Below are 24,826 nucleotides of genomic sequence, written 5' to 3' on the forward strand. Positions count from 1 at the left end.
TTCAAATACCATCGGACTGAGCCAGGATAGAACCTGCCAAGTTGTTCTTCCTCTAGCCACATCCCAAAGATTCCTGTACTTCAAACCATAGGAATATAAAAGGAGGGTCATCTGTGTCAGCAGTGCTGAAGTGCTGTTGTTGGAGTGAGTGGGCATTAGTAGTACTCGTCATGATTGTCGTCACTGAGTGTATTCGAGGAGTATGATGGGAAGTAATGTCAAAGTGTGGTAGCTGTTGTTCAGTGGTACTGTGTTACTGTCTTGCCAAGTTATATGTGCTGAGTGGTTCAATGTGTGGAACAGCCATGTGAAATTATTGAGTGACGGACTTCTCTCAAGTCGAGCCAACGAGCAGTCTTTGAGTGTCGTGACTGCTAACAGACTGTGTTCGAATCTGTATGCATGAAGCTGCTGAGTGGAGTGACAGAGTGTGAAGCGAAGTGAAGGATGAGCTGCCAATCAAGATTACAGAAGGGATTGTCATTCCAGGTAAATATCAGAACTGATGACTTGCTGTGAAGAGGACAAGAGACTTTGTAAACAGCCGCTAATTAGGGAACTTGTATAATTAATTTTCAAATATAATTAAGTGTGCGCGTATGCATGTGATGTGTGCGCATTAAATGAGTCATCCTACATTAAATTAGATAGAAATATATATATTAAATACCACATACCCATGAAAATTGAAAACTACTTTGAGTTTTAAGAAATTGAAGTAGGCTAACAGAGGTACAATTATACTCATAAAAATATATTAAATTTTTAATATACTCCTCATAGTAACCCTTAGGAGATTACTTATAATGGATACAGATTATAATCAAAGGAACTTCCTACAATCTTTCCTAATTCAAAATACTATATCATAATCTATTAAATAATGATAATTTACACACCTGTCAAGGGCTGCCGAGGAGCAGTCTGATCCCTCTGAGATTTCTTCCTCTTCTTTCCTTTTGGCCAGCTTGTTCTCATTTTCCCACCATTATCTGATAAATCAGGGACTTTTCCATCATCTGAAGTGCATGTTCCCTTGACACCTGCAGTTGGAGCTGGACGATTTGCTTTGGGTTAAAACAAAATACCTCAAAATATTTTTTTAATTATCTACAAACAATGATGTACAGATAAAAAAATTACATTGAACAAATGATTAAGAAAATAAAACTTTATAGAATAAATAATTCAATTTAAAATCAAGCTAAAGTCTAGATGCTGGGAAAAAAAGAAATAATGTCTATTTGAAAATGGCAATGTGCACTGTAATTCAGTCTGGGCAGAAATTTATTTATTTATTTATTTATTTATTTATTTATTTATTTATTTATTTATTTTTGCTAGTGGCTTTACGTCGCACCGACATTGATAGGTCTTATGGCGACAATGGGATAGGAAAGGCCTAGGAGTTGGAAGGAAGTGGCTATGGCCTTAATTAAGGTACGGCCCCAGCATTTGGCTGGTGTCAAAATGGGAAACCACGGAAAACCATCTTCAGGGCTGCCGACAGTGGAATTAGAACCCACTATCTCCCGGATGCAAGCTCACAGCTGCGCGCTTCTAACCTCATGGCCAACTCGCCCGGTGAAATCTATTTAAATCCTCATTACATTTCTTGAGAAAAATTTAAATAAGTTATCCACAAAGTATAAAACAGTTTGAAACTGAAACAATTATCTCTCCACATCTAATACTAGAAATACAAAAGCAGTTAACACTAATGCTACACGTTTTCCAAATTCCATTGTAGAATACTGTGGATAAAACTTAACCTGAAACATGCTGTCTGGATTATCATACAAAATATTAATTTTCCCATCATTAGTAACAAGTACACCTAGAACCGCCAGAGCAATTAATTAGCATTTTCATAGTGTACAGTAACACTTATTATTGTACCTCTTGCTGTTGAGATTGAGTCAGTTCATAAATAACCTAACAACAACAAAAAATTTCTAACAACAATGGAAGTTGTATACATTTATATTACAATCTGCACGAGCAGATTTTCTGAAGGTCTGGTAGTATTGTTATCTGTCAGCTGGTCACAGGACAGTAAACATGTCTCATAGCCCACAGCCTCACTGATGAAGAATAAACGAGTCTATTACATGAAATTCCATAAGAAAAATCTTGTGCAGAATGTGGTCCAAATACAGGAGATCTAAGTTGCAGGTGAAGATTATTGTTAATCAAGAGATCATTCAGAAACCAGTGATTCACATAATGCTGAAAACATTATTGTTATTATTACCACTATCACCACCACAACTAACCATAATAATATAAAATCCATTATATTATTCTATTGCAAATGCAGGAACTATATCTTGTACACTCCAGTACAAAAAGGGCTTCATTAAGCACAATAAGAACCTTTCAAAGCCAGGTACTACATTACTAGGTACTGCTGGCGCCTCAGAATGGACTGTAGGAAACTTTGAAAAAGACAACTTTTTCTTGTTATCTAAATTGCAGGTAAAAATTACTGTCAACCTAGTGATAATTTGGAAACCAGTGATTCAAATGATGCTGAAAATATGATGGTTCAGTCTCAACGTAAGTTATTTATTGTTACTACCATCGCAACTAACCGCAATAATGGAAAATCCATTATATTATTCTATTACAACTGCAGAAACTATATTTTGTACACCACAGTACCAGAAGGGCTTCATGAAGCAAGAAAAGAACCTTTCAGAACCTGGTACTACATTACTAGATACCGATGGCATCTTAGAATGGACTGTAGGGGACTTTGAAAAGACAACTTATTCTTGCTAATGGTATCACACTTGTAGCATTATCTTGGTGCTTCTTGAGAAATTTCACTGTTGTAAAGTAGTTTCTTCAGTCACAATTTGCCCCTTTCAGGATTTGGCTCCATTTTTTACATTCTCAATAAAGTGTCCCATCACATGGCACAACTTGTCTTTATCAAGGTAAAGCAACACTAAAGGAAAACACTGAAAAGAAAATTTGAATTAATATCCACAAGTAGGCTACCCAAAATATACGACAAACTTTTCTGGTTTATTAGACATGCATCGTAAGAATGAATATCTAGTTTTACTGGGAAAATAATTTCATGAATATTCAGAGCTAACCCCCATTCAAACCCATTAGGGAAGGATTTTTTTTTTAAACTGTTAAATAACATCTAGGACATAAAAGAGCAACCATGAAGTGAAATTTTAACTTTAGTTGTAAAATGGTTTTGGAGGAATGAAAATTTTTGGAGCTAACCCCAATTAAAACCCCTTAGGAATTTCGCAGGTGGCCATGATCGTCAGTCAAGTCTTTACGGTCTGACACCGTGGTTAGCCGATTTGAGTTGACTGGAGGAAAAAAAAAAATGACCATCACAATATTGGCTAGCAGGGTAGGAGAGGTGGTGGTATAATATTTCTAATGACTATATTGTGTGCCAGAAGCCTGGATTCAATAAACCTCTCCAAAGTGTTCACATAAAGTGAGAGCATACGACACTACTGATGGTGATTTATCCAGCAATCATTCATTACTGATCTGCTTTTACGACAGTCGCCGAGGTGGCAGATACCCTATCTGTTGTTTTCCTAACCTTTACTTAAATGATTGCAAAGAAATTGGAAATTTATTGAACATCTCCCTTGGTAAGTTATTCTAATCCTTAACTCCCCTTCCTACAATTGGAGGAAAAGCTTCCCCCTGATCATGAAGAAACTGGACTACATGGAAGGCACTGAACAGACTAAGAAGAGGCATTGGAAGATCCAAGGACAATATGAAGAAATACGGCCTCCTGAAGGGGGATCAGACTCTATGTGAATGCGGCGTGGTACAAAAGACAAGGCACCTTATTAATTGTCTTATATGCCCTGTTAAATGCACAGAACTTGATCTAGCACAAGCCAGTACCAGTGCTGTTAATGTGGCCAAATTCTGGGCTGATATTTTGTAAATAACTGTATAATTTTATGTAAATGTTGTAATTTCATGCATTTTATTTAATTTTGTAATGCAGCTGCAATCTATATTGTGCTACTGACATGAATAAATAAATTTAAATTCCATTTATTGTATGTGATTACCCCAATGAAGATCTTTCCTTATATTAACACCTAGGTACTTACAATGATCCCCAAAAGGAACTGATTCCTGCCCGTGGTGCCTCTGCTAAGGTAGTTGGAATTAAATTTCCATTACTGAACTGAACATCTGCACCTGGTGATCAGACTGTCTCTCGAGATCTCCTAACCTATGCTACACAAACAAATGAGAGCTCACAGAAGCTCTTTTCAGAGCCAATCAACCAAACTGTTGGGTCCTGTATTAAGGGTCCTTCAAATTAACACAGAAGGCATGAGTAAATCTAAGGGTGACTATTTGTCCAAACTGTCATTAGAAAATAACATTGATTTAATCTGTGTTCAAGAAACTCATATCTCTGATGAGTCACAAATGCACTCAGGAGGAAAGATCCATGGTTACAGATTATTGGGGGTTACTTATCATCAATTGTACGGTTCTGCAACCTATGTTTCCAACTTCATCATGGATGCTCATCTAGTCTCTTCACACCATGAGAACAACATTTTTAACACTGCGACTCAGGTTAACAGCTTGACAGTTGTGAACACTTATAAACCTCCAGGCATCCCATGGCCTGATAATGTTCTTCCAAACTTTGCACATCCTGCTGTCTATGTGGATGACTTTAACAGCCACCACATCCACTGGGGATACAGATCAAATGACCTATGTGGAGAAAAACTCAATGGTCAGACTTGTCCAATATTCAGCTCATCTTCAACCCAAAGGAAAAAGGCTCCTTTAAATCAGCAAGGTGGAACACAGAAACCAATCCTGACTTATGTTTTGTGTCCACTGATCACCAGGGATACAGTTTACCTGCTATTCGTAGAGTGCTTACAAACTTTTGACACAGTCAGCACCGTCCTGTTCTTTTGGAAATAGGCACTCAGATCCCCATTATTAGATCTTCTCCTCTTCCACGGTGGAATTTTGTCAAGGCTAACTGGGACACTGCTGATCTCAATAGCAGCATATGATGGAATCCTGTTGTCAACAACTACTGTAGATTTGTTAAAGCAATACTTGCCGCTGCAAAAAAGACACATTCCTAGAGGAATCAGAAAGGAGCGTATACCCGGATGGAATGAAACATATGAAAAACTCTACAGTGATTTTCAAAAGAATGGAGAAACGGAGGTTGCTGATGAACTCTTGAACAACTTAGATGAAGCCAGACGGAAGAAGTGGACAGAAACTATGGAGATTATGGATTTCAAACATTCTAGCAGGAAGGCTTGGAGCCTCTTAAAGGAATTGGGGAGATCCCCTCACATTCTACAGCCCAAATCTGCTGTATCACCTGATCAACTTGTCAAACGGATTGCTGGATTGTCTAAAGTGAAACCCAAGAAAGAACTCAACTGGTTACTAAGAAAAGAACTAACCTTCATGAAAAGACGTAATATTGGTTCATCAAATATTTCTGCCCCTTTCACCGAAGAAGAGCCCGTGTCTTCTCTGAAGATAACAAAGAACTGCAAAGCACCTGGTTTTGATGGCATTCACTCTGAATTCCTCAGGCATTATGGGAAGAACACAAAGAAATGGTTGTCACAGTTTTTCTCAAATATTCTGATTACAGGCAAACTTCCTCCAGAGTTCAAACGAACCAAGATTCTGGCTATTCTGAAACCTGGTAAACCTTTTGATTGTCCTGAAAGTTACCATCCAATTGCTCTAATGAATGTTTGTTACAAACTTCTGGAACGGCTCATATAAAATAGAATAAGCCCTCTAATTTTATGATCACTCCCAGCAGAAGAAGCCGGTTTCAGACCTAACCACAGTTGTGAAGACCAAGTTCTTGCATCAACAACCCACATTGAAGCAGATTTTGAAAAACGACTGAAGAGTGATGCAGTGTTCATAGACCTTACAGCCGCTTATGATACGGTTTGGAGAGAGGGAGTTGTGTATAAGTTTTTAAAACTTGTTGGATGCAGAGTAATGTCACAACTCATAAACATGCTATCAAATAGAATGATCCAGGTAGTTATGGATAACATAGTAAAGTTAAAAAGCTCAACAATGGTCTCCCTCAAGGATCTGTGCTCTCTCCATTGCTGTTTAATATGTACATTGTTGATATACCTAGCACTAGGTCTACATCACGCCAATTTGCTTATGCGGATGACCTAGCAATAGTTACTCAACAATCAAATGTGAATGAGATAGAAGCAATTCTAAACAGAGACCTTAACATTTTGAGCAAGTACTTTGACAAGTTGTGTTTGATACTGATGCAAGTGTGATAAACAGATATAACTTGAAAACAATATTCTCTCATCCATGGGTAAATAATGCACGTGTCGAGCTCGAATTATTATTATTTTACGATTATGATTATTATTACTTGTAATGTATGGCTATGAAGTATTACCTCCAGTTAGTATTTGTATTATTATTATGATGTGATCGCGTTGTTTGTGAGATTATGTCATGAAACATGTGCTGTACATAAATATTTATACGAGTTCAGTTAATAGAAATACCTGTAAATTAATATTATATAATGTATTATTACCTGTATATGATGTGTAATCTGCTACAGAACTGTAAAACACTGTAACTTCCAGAATGGCACTAGATCATGGTAGAATATTCTGTACATTATAACCATGTTGTTAGGCACTCGAGAATTTACGATAAGGTATTTTGGTAATGCATGTTTCTAGAAGCCTGGCCAAGCATGTATATAAGTAGGTGGTCTTGATGGTAACGAGGGTTATTACTTAGTTGGAGTTATGGGTCAACAGGTTATACCTGTGACCACATGTTGTGACATGCTTGTAAGCAGTCATCTGTTTCAACTGTGTTTTAAGGTTGCAGTCTCCATGTGCGGTGATAGGCAATTGTCAAAATGGCGGTTTGTGATGTGTGTGTTTTGTTTGTGACAGCAGTGATTAAGGTTATGTATGTGTTGAATTCATAAATAGATGTGAATCAATAACTGTACCAACTGACAGCATTTCATGTGCATCTTTGTGGATTCATTAATACCTAGCACCAGAAAAAAAAAAAATCTGTCTCTTTTACCTTAATAATAGGAAGGTAAACATTACTTTGAATGTTTCCCTCGACAACTCTCCTCTACCACACAATCCTAACCCCAAGTACCTTGAAGTAACTCTTCATCGGACACCATCCTTCAGGAAACATTTAATGAATACTGCTGCTAAACAGAAGACCAGGAACAATATCATTCAGAAACTTGCAGGTTGTACATAGGGAGAATCAGCATCCACTCTTAGGTCATCAGCAATGGGGCTGGCATACTCTACAGCCGAGTATTGTTCTTCTATTTAGCTGAATAGCCCTTATATTAAGAATATTGATGTTGTTCTGAATCAGACGATGCACATTGTCAGCAGCGCATTCAGATCTACTCCTCTTTTTTGGTTGCCAGTCTTGAGCCACATAACACCTCCAAGAACATGCAGACAAAACAACCTAATACGCGAGTTCAGGAAGATAACAATGAACCCAAGTCTTACCATTCATGAAGACATGGTTGTTAGGTATTTAGTTTGAAATCAAGATCTCTGCCCATTCAGACAGCAAAGGAACTCATCAATAGGAACTTAAATGGTTCTGATGAATGGCAATTGGAGTGGACCAACACAGCTCCGGATGATAATGTTTGTTGTTTAAAGGGGCCTAACATCTAAGGTCATCGGCCCACTCCAGATGAATGGCAGACCCTCTTTAGTATTCAACATCCACCACCTGGTTTTAATCTCCCCAGAAGAACTTGGGTTCTTCTCAACAGAGTCCGTACCAATCATGGACGATGTGGGTCATTGTTGCATAAGTGGGGTTGTGCTCCTCTCCTGAGTGCGACTGTGGTGAGAAGAAACAGACCGTCATATTGTCATTGAATGTCCAAGGAGGTCATACTCCTGTCAGCTGAAGGAGTTTATGTGTGCTTCTTATCGTTCTGCGATGCGATTTTATTTGACGTAAATAAATATCACACAAGAACACATTCACTTCCTTGTATAAATTACTTTATTTACACTGTAAGTCACAACACACAATTATACACAGTAGCAAATGACACTGCAACACTTAATAGCGGAGTACCCTGAAGTCGATTCTGACAAGTATAGATATCAACAATACTGACGCGCGCACTATAACATACTCTCTCGTAAGCTCACCGCCGCACTGACTGACGGCTCGATATATATACTGTTCGATCAACCATCTAGAATTATCGATTTCTGGAAGGGTTCTTACAACACTCTAATGGAACACACTCGAAACAACAATCGACCAGCTAGTCAAATGGAGTACTCCAGTAATGGATCCAACTCGAACTTCTGTTTTCTGTTTACCAATACACATAGAAATATCTACAACATTCCTAATGTCTCAACATGTATCTGGATAATAAAACCTTACAGTAAGTTTCCGGAACCCTTCATATATACCAAATTATAATACAATAAGTCTAACAATTGACTATTTTCACCATTTTGGTCCGTATTGACTTATATACAAATTTCTATAAAATAATTTTCCGCCTTGTCAATACTTTATACACTTTATTCTATTTAATTACCGTACATGTACATGTTTCGAGAGCCTCCGCTCTCTTCCTCAGCGGTGCCAAATACTAATTATCTTAGGACTATGGTTCATTGGTATCATATTTCAATTATATATTAAAATATATGAATTTTAAATTAGTTACACTAATACTAATAATTAGTTACACTAATGCTAATAATTAATTTAATTATTAATTTTAATTTAATTAATTTAATTTTAATTTTAATTTTAATTTAATTAATTTAATTTAATTAATTTAATTATTAGCATTAGTGTAACTAATTATTAGTATTAGTGTAACTAATTTAAAATTCATATATTTTAATATATAATTGAAATATGATACCAATGAACCATAGTCCTAAGATAATTAGTATTTGGCACCGCTGAGGAAGAGAGCGGAGGCTCTCGAAACATGTACATGTACAGTAATTAAATAGAATAAAGTGTATAAAGTATTGACAAGGCGGAAAATTATTTTATAGAAATTTGTAATAAGTCTAACATACGAACATTATGGAATTTTCTAACGCTTTCGACTACATAGATTTTAAGGTTAAACTTATACACAATACGTATTTGAGGTTATACAAATTTATACTACATATTTACAGGGAAACCATGTACTAGTCATGTTTAACATTTAATAAAAGATAATTTAGCATTAAATAAACTATAACTAAAATATATTAAACCAGTTTTACACCAGTTACGATGTCATACGTACGACATTCTGATGGGTTTGTACAATGATTGGACAGTTTAGATTTGAGATTGCGAACTGTTCTTGAGATTGGTTGATTGTTTGACGTGTTATATTGCTTGTTATATTTTTGAATGTTTGTATGTAGAGTTATGTACTAGCCATAACTTAAATAAATAAATAATAACCCCATCAACGCAGTAATTAAAACTGAGAGGACTTTTCCTATGTGTGAAACTCACAACCTGACTCTTAACCCCATTTATCATCATACCATTGCCTACTATCCATCTCATAACATTATCAAGGTCATTTTGCAGTTTCTCACAATCTTATAACTTATTTATTACTCTATACAGAATAACATCATCAGCAAAAAGCCTTATCTATGATTCTAATTCTTTACTCACATTATTTATATAAGAAAACATAATGGTCCAATAATACTGCCTGGAGGAATTCCTCTCTTAATTATTACAGGGTCAGATAAAGCTTTGTCTACTCTAATCCTCTGAGATCTATTTTCTAGAAATATAGCCACCCATTCAGTCACTCTTTTGTCTAGTCCAATTGCACTCATTTTTGCCAGTAGTTTCCCATGATCTACTCTATCAAATGTCCTAGGTAGGTCAATCGCGATACAATTCATTTGACCACCTGAATCTAAGATATCTGCTACACCTTGCTGGAATTCTACAAGTTGAGCTTCAGTGAAATAACCTTTCCTAAACCTGAACCACCCTCTATCGAACCAGTTATTAATTTTGCATACATGTCTAATATAATCAGAAAGAATGCTTTTCCAAAGCTTACATGCAATGCATGAAAAACTGACTGGCCTGTAATTTTCAGCTTTATGTCCATATCACCCTTTTTTTTATACACAGGGGCTACTATGGCAACTGTCCATTCATTTGGTATAGCTTCTTCATGCAAACAATAATCAAATAAGTACTTCAGATATGGTACTATATCCCAAACATTGTCTTTATTATATCCCCCGAAATCTTATTTTCAATTCCGCTCTTTAACTTTTGTATCTTATTGTAAATGTCATTATCACGGGTAAATTTTAATACTTCTTTAGTATTACAGTAGTCACCTCCCCTATCTGGACATTATCCTTGTAACTAACAATCTTTGCATACTGTTCTGCTGACTGAATTCTTCTGCCTTTTGAAGATCCTCACATCCACACTCCCCTTGTTACTCAATAATTCCTGGAATGTCCTTCTTGGAACCTGTTTCTGCCTTAAAGTACCTATCTTCCATTTTTCACTAAAATTTGTATGACTGCCAATTATGCTTGCCATCATGTTATCCTTAGCTGACTTCTTTGCTAGATTCATTTTCCTAGTAAGTTCCTCCAATTTCCCCTTTCTTCCACAGTCATTCCTAAGTCTTTCTTTCCAACGTGCACCTTCTTCTTAGTCTCTTTATTTCTCTGTTAAAATATAGTGGATCATTACCATTCGTTATCACCTTGAAAGGTACAAACCTCTTTTCACATTCCTCAACAATTGCTTTAAGCCCTCCCAGAGTCTGTTTACATTTTTATTTACCGATTTCCACCGATTATAGTTGCTTTTTAAAAACACCCTCATGGAGATGTTAAACCTTAAGCAGACCTAGTGGTGTTATTCAACAGGAGTAAAGGGGCATAGACGTGCAATATTATTGCACAATATCGGGGTTTGTGCAATAAAATTGATAGTGTGTATTTAATATTGAAGGGTTGTGCAATATATTGTACGAATTCAAGAAAGTTTGAAATATATTGCGCAAATCGCAAAATACCGTGCCGTGTGTTGGCAATATTGTGCAATATCCCGTCCTCCCGCCAGTTGGTATCAACAAGCGTTGGAGAAGGTATCGTGATGGCAGGCAAAAAGGAGGAGAAAAAGTTTATTTTGGAGTTTATCGAAGTGTACCATGGCGTTCCGGCTCTGTGGGACGTTAAGAGCAAAGCGAGGAGTTCCTCATACAATTCACCATTCATGCGCAGAAAGTTTCGAAAATCATTTGGTTCCCATTTTCTCAGTTTATTGAGTAAATTTTCATGAGTGTACTTTTCTCTGTCTAGAAACCACTGTTTCGTCCTTGTGCCTCTTTTCCGTTTCTGCTTCTTTTTGGCACTTACGCTCACGGCGATCAAAACGCGGCAAAGATAAGTGTCACTCAATATAATCACCAAATAAAATACCGGCATTGACTGACTATATATTGCAACGCATATTGTACGTCTATGACCGCTTTGCACAATATATTGCACAACTACCAATATTATCTCCACACGATTCTATTTATTGCACAAACTCGATTTTTGTGCAAGAATATTGTACGTCTATATGCAGCTAACAATATATTGTACAATCCATTTTGCGCAATAATATTGCACGTCTATGGGCCCCTTAAGGCTATGTGCCGACACTGGGTTTCACACTCTCCCAACGTCGTCGTCGTCATCATCATCATCATCATCATCACAGCAAGACACACAGGTCGCCTATGGGTGTCAAACAGAAAGACCTGCAACAGGCCTCTCCAGAGGCCACACAGAATCAATATTCTTCAAAATGCTAATTTTTATCCTATACTCCCTGTACATTTTTTCAAGCTCCAAGATATTAGACTGAAAGCTTCCAATACAGTATACTATTAAGACAAAGTTGTCAGTATAGGCTGAAGTGCTTACCACATTTCCACCCAACAGAATCCCATACTGTCATTTTATATCTTTCCATAAAAGTATGATCCATGTAAACAACGAACAATAAGGGAGAAAGCCTACATCCTTGTCCAGCCCCTGTAACTACTTAAAACTGACTACTTATTCTACCATCGTCCATCAATCTTTACTTGTCTGTAATAACCTACCACAGTTCCCATAATTCTTCAGTACGACAAAATGAAAAATTCTCTTGGTACATAGTTGTATGTCTTCTCTAGATCTACAAAACAAGCATAATTTATCTACTCCTGCCACAGCATTTTACTGATTACTTGATGCATACTGAAAATATGACGCTCGCAGTCCCTCTGTGGTCTGAAACCGCACTGGTTTTCATCCAATTTACTTTCCAAAATGTCTGTGAACACCTTACCTGGTACACTGATCAAAAAAGTACCTCGATAATTGTTGCAATCCTTCCCATTTCCTTGCTAATAGATAAGTGCATTAATGCTTTAATATGATCAAATGGTATCTAACTGAAAATCCACACCAAACCTATTACTCTGTAAGGCCATTTCATCCCTGCTTTCCACAAAATTTCATCACTTCAGATCTGATTCCATCTATTCCTGATGCTCTATATCACTGTAGTTTATGAATTATTCTATTCATTTCCTATGGCATAATGAGACTTCAACAGAAAGACTTTGTGTTACACTGAGGAGATCTTCAAAATATTCCTAAGAACCAAGATTCTTCATTACAGTCCAGAAAGGTTTCCCAAGCTATTTCAGATTACTGTATTTCCAAAATTCTTCGCATGATTTCCCTTTCGATTCTACAATTATATGCTTTGATCTATTATTATTGTTATTATTTTGAATCTGACCATTGAAGGACCATGTAAAGTAAACCACTGCACTTATCGGCATAATTTAATTCCCGCTTCTTTTCTTACTCACCAACAATTCTTCATTCTTTTGCTTTATTATTTCCTCCATTCTTCCGCCCACATGTAACTCCTTTTCTTTCTTTCGCCTGGAAGCCCTTAAAATATTGTATTAACTTTCTAAAAAGTTTTTCTGTCCTGTTAATTCAGTAATCACCATTTCTTCCATGTGTTTCTTGATCCCTTAAACCCACTGATTGCCATTGTTACTCTCGTAAATATGTTTAAATATTTGTTTGGTGAGTCTGTTGTTGTTCATTTTCATTATGTGGCCAAACAACAACAACAACGACGAGACAACAACAACAATAATAATATATAATAATTATTATATATTATTATTATTATTATTATTATTATTACTATTTCCACAAAATTTCATCACTTCAGGTCTGATTCTATCTATTCCTGGTGCTTTATAACACTGTATGAATTATTCTATTTACTTCCCTTTGCATAATGAGCTTTAGAAATGGCAGCTCATGATGCACCTTATTTTTAGTTGATGGGAAGACATTGGGAGTATGGCAAAGATCTAGTGATGACTTCTCGATATACAGGGTGTTTCTATATTCCCATTACAGACTTCGAGGGCTTGCAGTGGGGACCAAGACAGTTAAGTTTAGCAAAGGCATTTTAGAGCTCCAGCCAGAAATTTCTGAAGTCGCTCCCGATATGCAGAACAGACGCCTTCTGTAGTCACTTCACTGAGGACAGATGCCACATCAGCCATCTCTGCCTCATATATAGGCTTCTGATAAGCTCACCTGCATACACCCAGCGTCAGTGGATAGGGTTTGACACATCCCACTCTGACGAGTCTAGTGTCAGACCTAAGACGAAACGCTGGTTAATAGAGCAAACGCCTGAAAAGCCTTACATCTGATATGTCTTCCCACTACCCGTTAAAAAAACCCACCATAGCACATGTTCAAAACTCCTGCATTGTATGTGTCAGTGACTAGAGTATGTACGTCATTGAACGATTATGTGATGTCTCATTCCCCTACAGGTTTGTTGACATTCCATGCCATTCAGTTGAGTGTGTGATCCACAAGGAGACGTGTTGTACCTGCTGTTTTGCTTGTGATCTTCGTTCATACTACAGTACAGCAGTAATAATTTACTATGTACACAGCAGTAAGCTGTACGTACAGTACTGCATCAAAGATCTGTGCAATAGTGGATAGGTCATAGTGGCCCAATTGCTTGGCCTGCATGTTCACCCGACGTGACACCGCTAGAATACTCACTGTGGGGTCACATGAAAACGTGATTTACGAGACCCCTGTGGAATCTGTGGAAGACCTACTGGCGCAGGTTATGGCTGCGGCGGATGTTGGAGGACCAGGGATTGGTGACCGTGTATACGAGAACATGATACGTAGGTACCATGTCTGTGTTAATGCCGGTGGTCGTCACGTCAAGCCCCGCTTGTAATTGGACCCAGACGACAAGCAGTAGGAGTCAGACAGAGCACCGGAAATGCAGGAGCTGTAAACGTGTGTTGTGGTAGTTTTTTGCGGATAGCGGGAAGACGGTACGTTTCCGGACACAAGTTCCTATGGTAAATTTAACCGTCTTGGTCCCCACTGCAAGCCCTCTAAATCTGTAATGGGAATTTAGAAACACCCCGAAGGAAAGGCACAGGATAATATACCCTGGGAAAAATTATGGAAAACAATGGTAAAAAAGTGTAAATTCTACATGCAATGTATGGCAAATGTTTAGCTGTGACCAGACCCAAGTTGGAAGGATGGAATGGTTTACGAATATTGCTGGGCTTAAGACAGGGAAGCTGTCACTGTTATTATTTATAATGTTTTTTTGTTTTTTTGCTAGTTGCTTTACGTCGCATTGACACAGATAGGTCTTATGGCGATGATGGGATAGGAAAGGGATAGGAGTGGGAAGGAAGCGGCCGTGGCCTTAATTAAGGTACAGCCCCAGAATTTGCCTGGAGTGAAAGTGGGAAACCACGGAAAACCATCTTCAGGGCTGCCGACGGTGGGATTCAAACCCACTATCTCCCGGATGCAAGCTCACAGCTGCACGCCCCTAACCGCACGGCCAACTCGCCCGGTATTATAATGGTAATGGATGAAATTGCAAAGGAGTCAATGGAAGCATTTGGTGAAAGAGAGATGAAGGTAATGCTATTTGATGATGTTACTGTGGTGAGGGGAAAGGAGTACAAGAGCAACTGGACATACTGAATGAGAAAATAGTGAAATATAGTATGAAATTTGGTGTGGAGAAGAGTAAGACAATGGTGATAACAAGAGGTGACAGAGGATGGAAAGGAATCATTAATACTGGAGGTCAGAATCTTCAAATTGTGGACAGCTTCAAATACCTAGGAAGTAAACTAATGCAAAGTGCAATGCTGAATATAGAGATTAGAAAAAGAGTGCAACAAATGTACAGAATGTACAGAATCTAACTTGTAAGGAGGAGGTACCCGGGAAGTGTAAGGAAGTGATGTACAAGATGTACTATACACCTATACTGGCATCTGCAGTAGAGACTTGGGAACTGACATGAAAAGAGGAGAGTAAAATTCAAGCCAGTGAAATGCTGATGATGCTTGTTGTTTTAAGGGGCCTAACATCAAAGGTCATCGGTCCCAGTGAAATGAAATTCCAAAGAAGTGTGATAGGACTTCTTATAATTTGCTTTACATCGCACCAACACAGATATATCTTATGGCAATGATGGGATAGGAGTGGCCCTAATTAAGGCACAGCCCCAGCATTTGCCTGGTGTCAAAATGGGGAAACCACACAAAACCATATTCAGGGCTGCAGACAGTGCAGTTTGAACCCACTATCTCCTGAATGCAATCTAACAGTTATGTGATCCAAACCACGCAACCATTCACTTGGTAGTGTGATAGGAAAGACATGGAAAGGCAGAGTGAGAAATGAAGGTGCAGGAAGGAAACTGGAGTTTAAAAAAAGTTGAATGATTGAACTAAGAAGAATAAACTAAAATGGTGCAGACATATAAAGAGAATGGAGGAGGGAAGGATACCAAACGAAGTGATGGAAGATAAATCTGACGGAAAGAGAACAAGAGGGAGACCCAGAGCAAGATGGACAGACTTGATCAAGAACAGTATAAGACAGAATCTGAAATGGAACAGAATTACAGAATAAGAATGGCAGAAGGGGGAGAGGAAAGTGGAAATTAATGGCGTGTGGCCTCCGAAGAGGTCTGGTGCAGGTCTTTCGAGTTAATGCCGTATAGGCGACCTGTGCGTCTATGAGGATGGGGCCCTACCTACGATGAATTCTAATGATGAAGACGGCACATACACCCAGCCCCAGAACTATTGGGATTAAACAACGAAGGTTAAAACCCTCGACCCGGCCGGGAATCGAACCCAGGACCCTCTGGACCAAAGGTCAGTATGCTAACCAATTAACCATCGAGCTGGACAGGAAGGTAGAGAAGTAACATAAATGCTCCAACCGAGTTCAATAAGGGGAAATCCTTTCTACTACATCTCTGTATGTCACCCATTCTATTTCTACATTATGAACTTCCTTACTGTTATTCTTTGGAATTTTTCACTAATCATGTTGATGAACTTCTATTTACCTTTTTCTATTTGTTTTACATAGCACCGACTTAGACAGATCTTATGGCGATGATGGGATTGGACAATAGGACTGGGGAAGAAGTAACCGTGGCATTAATTATCGTAACGTATAGCCTCAGCATTTGTCCGGTGTGCAAATGGGAGACCATGGAAAACCATCTTCAGGACTGCCGACAGTGGAGTTCAAACCTACTGTCCCCCAAACACAAGGTCACAGCTACGTTACCTGAACAGCCAATTTGCTCAGTCTCTACTTTCCTCATCCCGGAGATTTTGTATCCTTATCCGTCTGCAGATATACTGCACTTCTGCTTTCCTAGACCTAGGGATAGTTCACTGCAGATCAGATAGTGGTCTGTATCATTAAAAAATAATTGTTGATATCGTATTCATAGCCACAGGACTTCCAGTTTTATATGAAATCTTGAACTACGGGGGCATGACTTTCCATTTTAAAAATTTCATAAGCACAGATGGCATTAGAACCACAGCCGTCTTACTGAAAAGCCAGAGACAAAGCTACTCGGCTATTATGGCCTGTAACCAAAATCAGTCTAGGAACCATTTTGCAGCGATGTGATACTAGTACATAATATATCCATGCAAATTAAGATATTAAAAAAAATATATAAAAAAGAGAAGAGAAAGAGACGAAAGAAAAGATCATCATCAAAATAACTGTATTTCACACCATTATCTGCATTTGGAATAGGCTGTGCAAGCTGTGGTGGAGTAGCTGGACCAGCAGGAGCAGCTGGTGCTGCAGGACTGGATACTGTTGCTGGTGGAGGGAGAGAATCAACTGAACCTAGACCCTGAGTCTGAGGTAGGGTCGTAGTTGCAGCAACAGAAGCAACCATTGGTGTTCCAGGATTGCCCAATGCAGGTGGAGCTTCACTAACAGGAGCATGCTGTGACTCATCCTTGACTGAATTTGTCAATAGGCCTCCTGGTTGTTCCATGCTAAGGCTGAAAAAAGAAAAAAATAACACTAACATCCCCATTTACATCAATCTGAGATATTATTAAACAATGCTAAAAATCAATCAATCAATCAATCAATCAATCAATGTTCTGCATTTAGGCTGTCACCCAGGTGCCAGATTCCCTATCAGTTGATTACATGGTCTCTTCTTATATGATTTTAAAGAACTTTGAAATTTATCAAACATTCTCCTGATAAATTGTTCCAATCCCTAATATCTCTTCCTATAAATGAATTTGTCTTCTTCAATTCCAACTTTATTTTCATATTATTATCTTTGCTCCACTGATGTTTATTTGTCTACTAATGTCATTCCATGCCATTTCTTCACCGGCAGCTCGGAACATACCGCTTATCGCTTTATCGAGCAGCTTGTCTCCCCTCCAAAATACACCTAGCCCAGAGTTTGCTACAATTTTGTAACACTATTCTTTTGTTGCAAATAACCCACAACAAATTGCACTACTTTCCTTTGGATCTTTTCCAGTTCTTGTACCAAGTAATCTTGGTGTGGGTCCCATATACTGGAACCATTCTCTAATTGGGGTCTTACCGGAGACTTACATGCTTTTTACTTTACACCCAGATAAGTATGTAACCTTTATTTACAACCTCATTAATGTGATTACCCCAATGAAGTTTTTCCTTATATTAACACCTTAGTATTTATAAGGGGGAACCCAAAAATAATGGGACACCATAAAAAGTTTATATTTTAACCTGCTACAGTGAGCCAAGGAAGCAAGAACCTAACCAACTGGTATACTTCATAAAGTAAAACTATGCTTGTAGTTTTACATGACTGCTGATACTGTGATCATAGCCAAGGGACCTCCAGTTTAATGTGGAATCTGAACCATTGGAATGAGACATCTCATTTCCAAAATTTCATTTGAACTGGCCAGTGTTTGAACCACAGTCATCTTGGTAAGAAGCCACTGGCCATGCCCCAAACTTCATAAGACCTTCAATGCGCAGTATATAAAGTGGTATATACTAGGGTTGGGCATTATGTCCCTGTTTCGGTATATACTAGGGTTGGGCATTATGTCCCTGTTTGGTACCCTGTACTGGTGCACAGTTATGTTCTGCTGTTCCGGAACGCGGAGCATCAGTTGTTCCGAAACATTCTCAAGCGAGACAGTAACTCGCTATCCCGTCAGAAGTGCCACTATGCACTGCCCTTCACCCACTAGCTGACTCACAATTGGAATTGAGGAAAAGTTCAACCTATTCAATACAAAGTATGTTGTATAAGGTCTTTACAACATGTTATTTGTCATTATTTATTAGTTTTAGGTACCGGTTTCGACGCATAGTAGCGTCATCTTCAACTTGAAGTTACAAGATGGGCAGGATACATACCATATTACAGTATACAATATACATGCATTGCAAAGTACAAATGGTTACAATTTTACATTTAGGACTAAATAAACAATAGATAAAATATGATGTATATGGATATGAAAGAAATTCCACCTGTCAATACTGTTTATTATAAATGTAGACTTACATCAGTACCGGTTTCGACTCTATTTGGTCATCATCAGCTGACAAATCATGATATTACATCTATTAGGCACTAGTTTTGTGTTACTTATCTAAAAAGATGTTATCCATTAGCACATCCGGATGTCTAATGGGGATATGAATTGGATGTTTTCGTCATTTCATTTGTGATTCCGTGAGATTAAAATTGTTTTTTGAGATTAAAATATGGTAGTAAGAAACTTAACTAAGCTTAAAACTATTTGTACATGCACATTAAAAACACTGAAAACATGTATATAAAACACTTGGTGAATTTAAAAGTTCATGTCTTGCGTATTCCTTCTTCAGGCTTCCTCGTTAGGGTCTTGTGCGCCTATGTATATTTTGATTGATTTTGAGCTCGTAAACAGTGATGTAGGTTCTTGAGAATGTTCTATTTGACTACAAGATGTCTTCATGTATGCTTGTAAAAAAAACACAAGTCATTAAACGGTCCAATACTGTGGATAGAGACAATACGTGACTCAGCTGTAAACTTGTTTTCAAAAGTTTGAAGCAGGTGATGAAGTCTTGTTTTTTTTTTTTTCTTTGCTAGTTGTTTTACGTCGCACCGACACAGATACGTCTTACGGCGACGATGGGACAGGAAAGGGCTAGGAGTGAGAAGGAAGCGGCCGTGGCCTTAATTAAGGTACAGCCCTAGCATTTGCCTGATGTGAAAATGGGAAACCACGGAAAACCATTTTCAGGGCTGCTGACAGTGGGGTTTAAACCTACTATCTCCCGAATACTGGATACTGGCCGCACTTAATCGACTGCAGCTATCAAGCTCGGTTCTTGGCTTTTTAGATTTGGTTGAATATATATTCGTGGTAACTTCTTCCTTGTCTATATTTGTGTACCGGTGCTGTAGTTATTGCTGTTGTTGCTATGGTTGGGTGACGTTCTGTTTGGGAGCTCGCTGCGTATTGCTTTACGTCGCATTGACACAGATAGGTCTTATGGCGACGATGGGATAGGAAAGGGCTAGGAGTGGGAAGGAAGCGGCCGTGGCCTTAAGTAAGGTACAGTCCCAGCATTTGCCTGGTGTGAAAATGGGAAACCACAGAAAACCATCTTCAGGGCTGCCGACAGTGGGGTTTAAACCCACTATCTCTTGGATGCAAACTCACAGCTGCACGGCACCCTAACCGTATGGCCAACTCGCCTGGTACTCAACTGTGGACAGTGATGATGATGATGATGATGATGACGATGATGATGATGATGATGATGATAACAACAACAAAGAGATTTTGGGAAGAGAACAAAGCAAATTCATCTGCTAAATAAGTTCTACTGTGTTCCTTAGTTGGGCACAACACTGTAAAAAAAAAAATATATATGATAATGAGGAGGATGATTTACACACTTATGACATGACTATAGTCTTTATAAAATGTGAGATAATTTCCATTATGAATGTTTAACCCACGATGCTCACACCGTTACACAAAATCTAACAATGGTACACTCATAAAAAACAGAACACCTTGAAGGACTAGAGAGAGGAAGTACATATTCACAGGACATGTTCATTAGTATGTTCTGCAGAAACGATTAGCATTCAGTCACCTAAGTTCAGCATGCATCCTGTTGCCTAGTAGGCACTGAAAACTTGTTCCATGCGGGATGGCATCAGCACATATAAGGCACAAATGGCGTCCTGGGGTATAGCCATACATGCTGCATTCACCTCATTCCACAGTTCATCTTTAGTGGTTGGCACTGGGTCACAGCGCCACACCCGTCGTTTCACCATATCCCACACATTTTCGATTGGTGACAAGTCCAGTGATCGGGCAGGCCAGGGCAACAGTCTGACATCCTGGGACAACGAAAAGGCACGTGTTCGTGCAGCAACATGTGGTCGCACATAGTCCTGCTGAAATATGGTGCCTGAAGTGTCATGTAGAAAGGGTATGGCTACAGGTCGCCAGGATGTCATTCACGTAGGTCAGACTGGTTACAGTGCCCTGGACACGCACCAACTGTGATTTGTGGTTGTACCCAATAGCACCCCACACCATAAGGCATTGAGTTGGCGCTGTATGTTGTGTGCGAATACAGTCAATGTGATGCCTCCCCACCTAACAGAACCTGGATTCATCCGAAAACACTATCTGCTGCCATTCCTATCCCCAGTGACGTCGTTCCATACACCATTGCAGTCTAGCATGTTTATGCACATTAGTCAAAGGTAGGCAGAGAAGTGGACGACGCGCTCGTAACCCAGACCATAATAAACGATGACGGACTGTCACTCCTGATAGTGTACGATGTGTTACACTGTTGCGTCAGAGCTGGGGAGGACGCAGATCTGTCCTGCAATGCCATTGAGATGAGGTATCTATGTTCTCGGAGGATGGTCTGGGTGGTACGACCAGACCCATCTCGTGTTCTACGACCTTCTGTGAATCATTCTGTACACACCTGTTGCACTGCCTACACACTTCGTCCCGCGCAAGCAGCAATTTCCGGGATGGATGCATCACCTTCTCTCATGCCAATAATACACCCTCTTTCAAACTCACTCATTTGACGATACGGTTCTCGCATACATCTGCGAGGCAACCTGCACATCTGCTCAAGTCACACTGATCCATTACCTTCGGTTTATAGCGACGAGAGCCGCAGGCACATTTTACCACTCTGTGGTAGTGCGCCGAGATATAAATGTAATAAACCTTGAACCTAAGGGCCGACATGGTTCAAGTGCTAATCATTTCTTCAGAACATACTAATGCACATGTCGTGTGAATATGAACTTCCTATCTCTGGTCATTCAAGGTGTTCTAGTTATTATGAACATGAGTGTATATTTCTAGTATTAACTGGTGTATTTATGTCAGCACCTTCTTGATGTATTAGATATGCTTTCTTTGACCTCTATGCCAGTGTATGTTATCATTTCAAGACGCAGCAGGAAGTCATTGGACTGTCAACAGGCAAATTTCTGAACACCCGCACGGCTTGTTAGATAAAATCTACCGCTCTCAGAGCTTCATTAGTAACAGGTTTCGCTCATTGAGCTCCCAATTTCCAAGGCCTACAAACCTTCACATACCAGAATAAACTCTACTGAACACTTGCTGCCCTGTTATTTCTCAGGTCGCCCAACAACTATGCACATAATATGAACAGGAAGAATCCTCGGCTGACCAAGAACTCACATGCTACAATATAGGCCAAGTACCAGTTAAATTCCACAAAATATCAGAAAATGAATATTTGGAAAATAGGCCGACACACAGACATGTCTCGTATGTCACAGCGGTATGTCAGAGAAAACTTGCACTGAAGTGGTTAGAAGATGATGTCAAGGGCAATTATTCAGCTGATGACAATAATTCTGATTCAGATGCCCCATTTAGTACATCTAGGAATGCTCCACCCATTTGTTCATCTCACTTAAAAAAATTAATTCCAATAATCAAATTATGTTGGATAAAACCTACAGTGAGAGCAATGGTGTGAAAAAAAGTATGCGCAAATGATTGTGGGTTACTTTTAATGACCGCATTGTACTCGAAATAAATTTTCAACGTATCACGTAATGTTCAGTAAATGTGGTGCATATTGAAGAGATGTTAAGTACAGAACAAAAATGGCCAATCAGAAGCCTGTGGGATCCAAACACACAAACCTCTGATTTTGTGTTGGTTGCTCTATCCTACTGAGCTATGGTGGCCTAGGTCATATTTGTTCTATTGGAAAGCATCTAAGCTACAGGTCTGGCACTAATGGCGTTACACTGTAAGAGTGCATGCAAGTCGCCCAATGTGTGCCAAGTCAATGGGATCCGAATCCAAAAGCTCTCGATTTTGCTTTGGTTGGTCTATCTAATACGTACCTTAATTAAAACCATGGCCACTTCCCTCTCACTCCTAGCCCTTTCCTAACCCATCGTCGCCATAAGACCTATCTGTGTCGGTGCGATGTAAGAGAAACTGTAAAAAATGTATATTCTTTCTAATAGAACAAATATAACCTAGGCCACCACAACTAAATTGAATAGAGCAACTGGCGTGATATTAGGAGGTTGTTGGCTCAGATCCCACTGGTGTCTAGTTGACCATTTCTGTTCTTCAATATGTACCATATGTACTGAACATGACCTAATATGTTGAAAGTTTATTCTGAGTAATTTTTATTATCCTTAATAATAACACTCTGCTTATATATAGCTTGAAGAAAGGCTGATGATGTCATCTGTTCAGTCGAATCCGACCATCGGTGATTCTATGAATTAGAGCTCCCCAAATTGTCCTATTCCACACTGCCCCCTTTAGTTGTTCCAGGGTGAGGGTGGTGCCTATTTTAATGGTGTCTAACCAACGAGTCCTCTGGTGACCTGGTCTTCTTGTACCACTGATCAATCCTAGTATGTTTGTTTTTTTCCAATGCATTTGAACACATAACGTGACCAAAGTATGCTAGTCTCAGCTTCATAATCATACCAACCAATAACATATGGGGCTTGATGTGCTCTAAAACTGCTTTAATGGTAAGTTTTGGTGTCCAAGGTTTTCGTAAGTCTTCACCAACACCAGAGCTCAAAAGCGTCGATCTTCCTCTTGCCTGCCTGTTTCAGCATCCAGCTCTCACATCCATACATGAACAGTGGGAATATAATCGCATTAACTAATACGTACTTGGCAACCAAACTGATATCTCTGCTCTTCCAGATCAGGGACATAGTCATCATAGTGATTCGTCCAAGCAAAATCAATCTTAATTTCAAGACCGCAGTCTCCACTTTGACTGATTTTGGCTCCCACGAAATAAAATCCTCCACACTATCTCCTCCCCATTTAGCTTTAGACAAACTGTACCACACTCATCTGTAGTCATAACTTTGGTCTTTTTAATACACAAGTACCTCGTTTATCCGGCCCTCATTAATCCGGATCGAAAATAATAACAATTTATTTTTACTTGTACAGTATTTCTTTTACGGGGTCGAATCTTCCTGAATGTCTTTTCCGCCAAGGATAGTTAAGGAGAGGAATTGGAAGTAAGTTGGCCGCGGTCTATCAAAGGTACCATCGCGGCATTCACCTGCAACTGAGAATGGGAAACTGTGGACTCTTCTGAGTTCCTTGACACATTTGCACGCATTCCCTGATGCTCGGACGTAGATGTGAACGACGTAAACCGCGCGCTACACTGAAGGAATCAGTGTGTCCTCCTAGTCCGTTGAACCTCCTTCGTGCTAGGGATTGGGGCTTGCAATTGTTCCCCATGAACGAGGAATTCCCAGTAAGCGCGAGTCATAAGCTCGCGTTGATTACGTCCCTGCCCTTTGTACACACCGCCCGTCGCTACTACCGATTCGAATGGTTGAAAAATGACTGTAATTCAGGCTACAGCATAATGACAGATGAATAAAATATTGCATCTTGTTCCATGGCAGGTAATGACGACAGTGATGGTGAATTTGAAAATGAAACCAGCGCTCTATCAAAAGAAACAATGACTCATGCATATGCAACAATGCAGCTGGACAAACTGATGGCCTATTTAGAATCCCAGACTAAAACCACACCGGCAAAAATTGATGTTACTAAAACATCTTCGTGATCGTGCTGTGTGCAAGCGCTATACAAATGTAAAGCAGAAAACGCTCACATATTATTTTAGTGCAGAAAACAGAGTCGTAAATGTAAGAAAAGTGTTGTTATATTCTTTTGTACAATCGAAAAAGGGTATTACTGTACATCTTACGTTAATATATTATATAACAT

At 39.0% G+C, this 24,826-nt stretch overlaps 1 protein-coding gene across 1 annotated transcript in view; it reads right to left on the bottom strand.

The window, feature by feature from the left end:
* LOC136874887 (high mobility group protein 20A) overlaps positions 1-24,826 on the bottom strand; it is a 137,798-nt gene that overhangs the window by 107,519 nt on the left and 5,453 nt on the right. Inside the window, exons 2-3 of the mRNA XM_067148592.2 lie at positions 17,253-17,530; positions 900-1,067 (exon numbers count right to left, since the gene is read on the bottom strand). Coding sequence (XP_067004693.2) covers positions 900-1,067; positions 17,253-17,523 — 439 coding nt within the window. The 5' untranslated portion in view covers positions 17,524-17,530. The remainder of the gene's footprint in view (positions 1-899; positions 1,068-17,252; positions 17,531-24,826) is intronic.

Source organism: Anabrus simplex, chromosome 5 (genome assembly GCF_040414725.1).
Source record: "Anabrus simplex isolate iqAnaSimp1 chromosome 5, ASM4041472v1, whole genome shotgun sequence".
In the NCBI taxonomy this organism is placed as follows: Eukaryota; Metazoa; Arthropoda; class Insecta; order Orthoptera; family Tettigoniidae; genus Anabrus; species Anabrus simplex.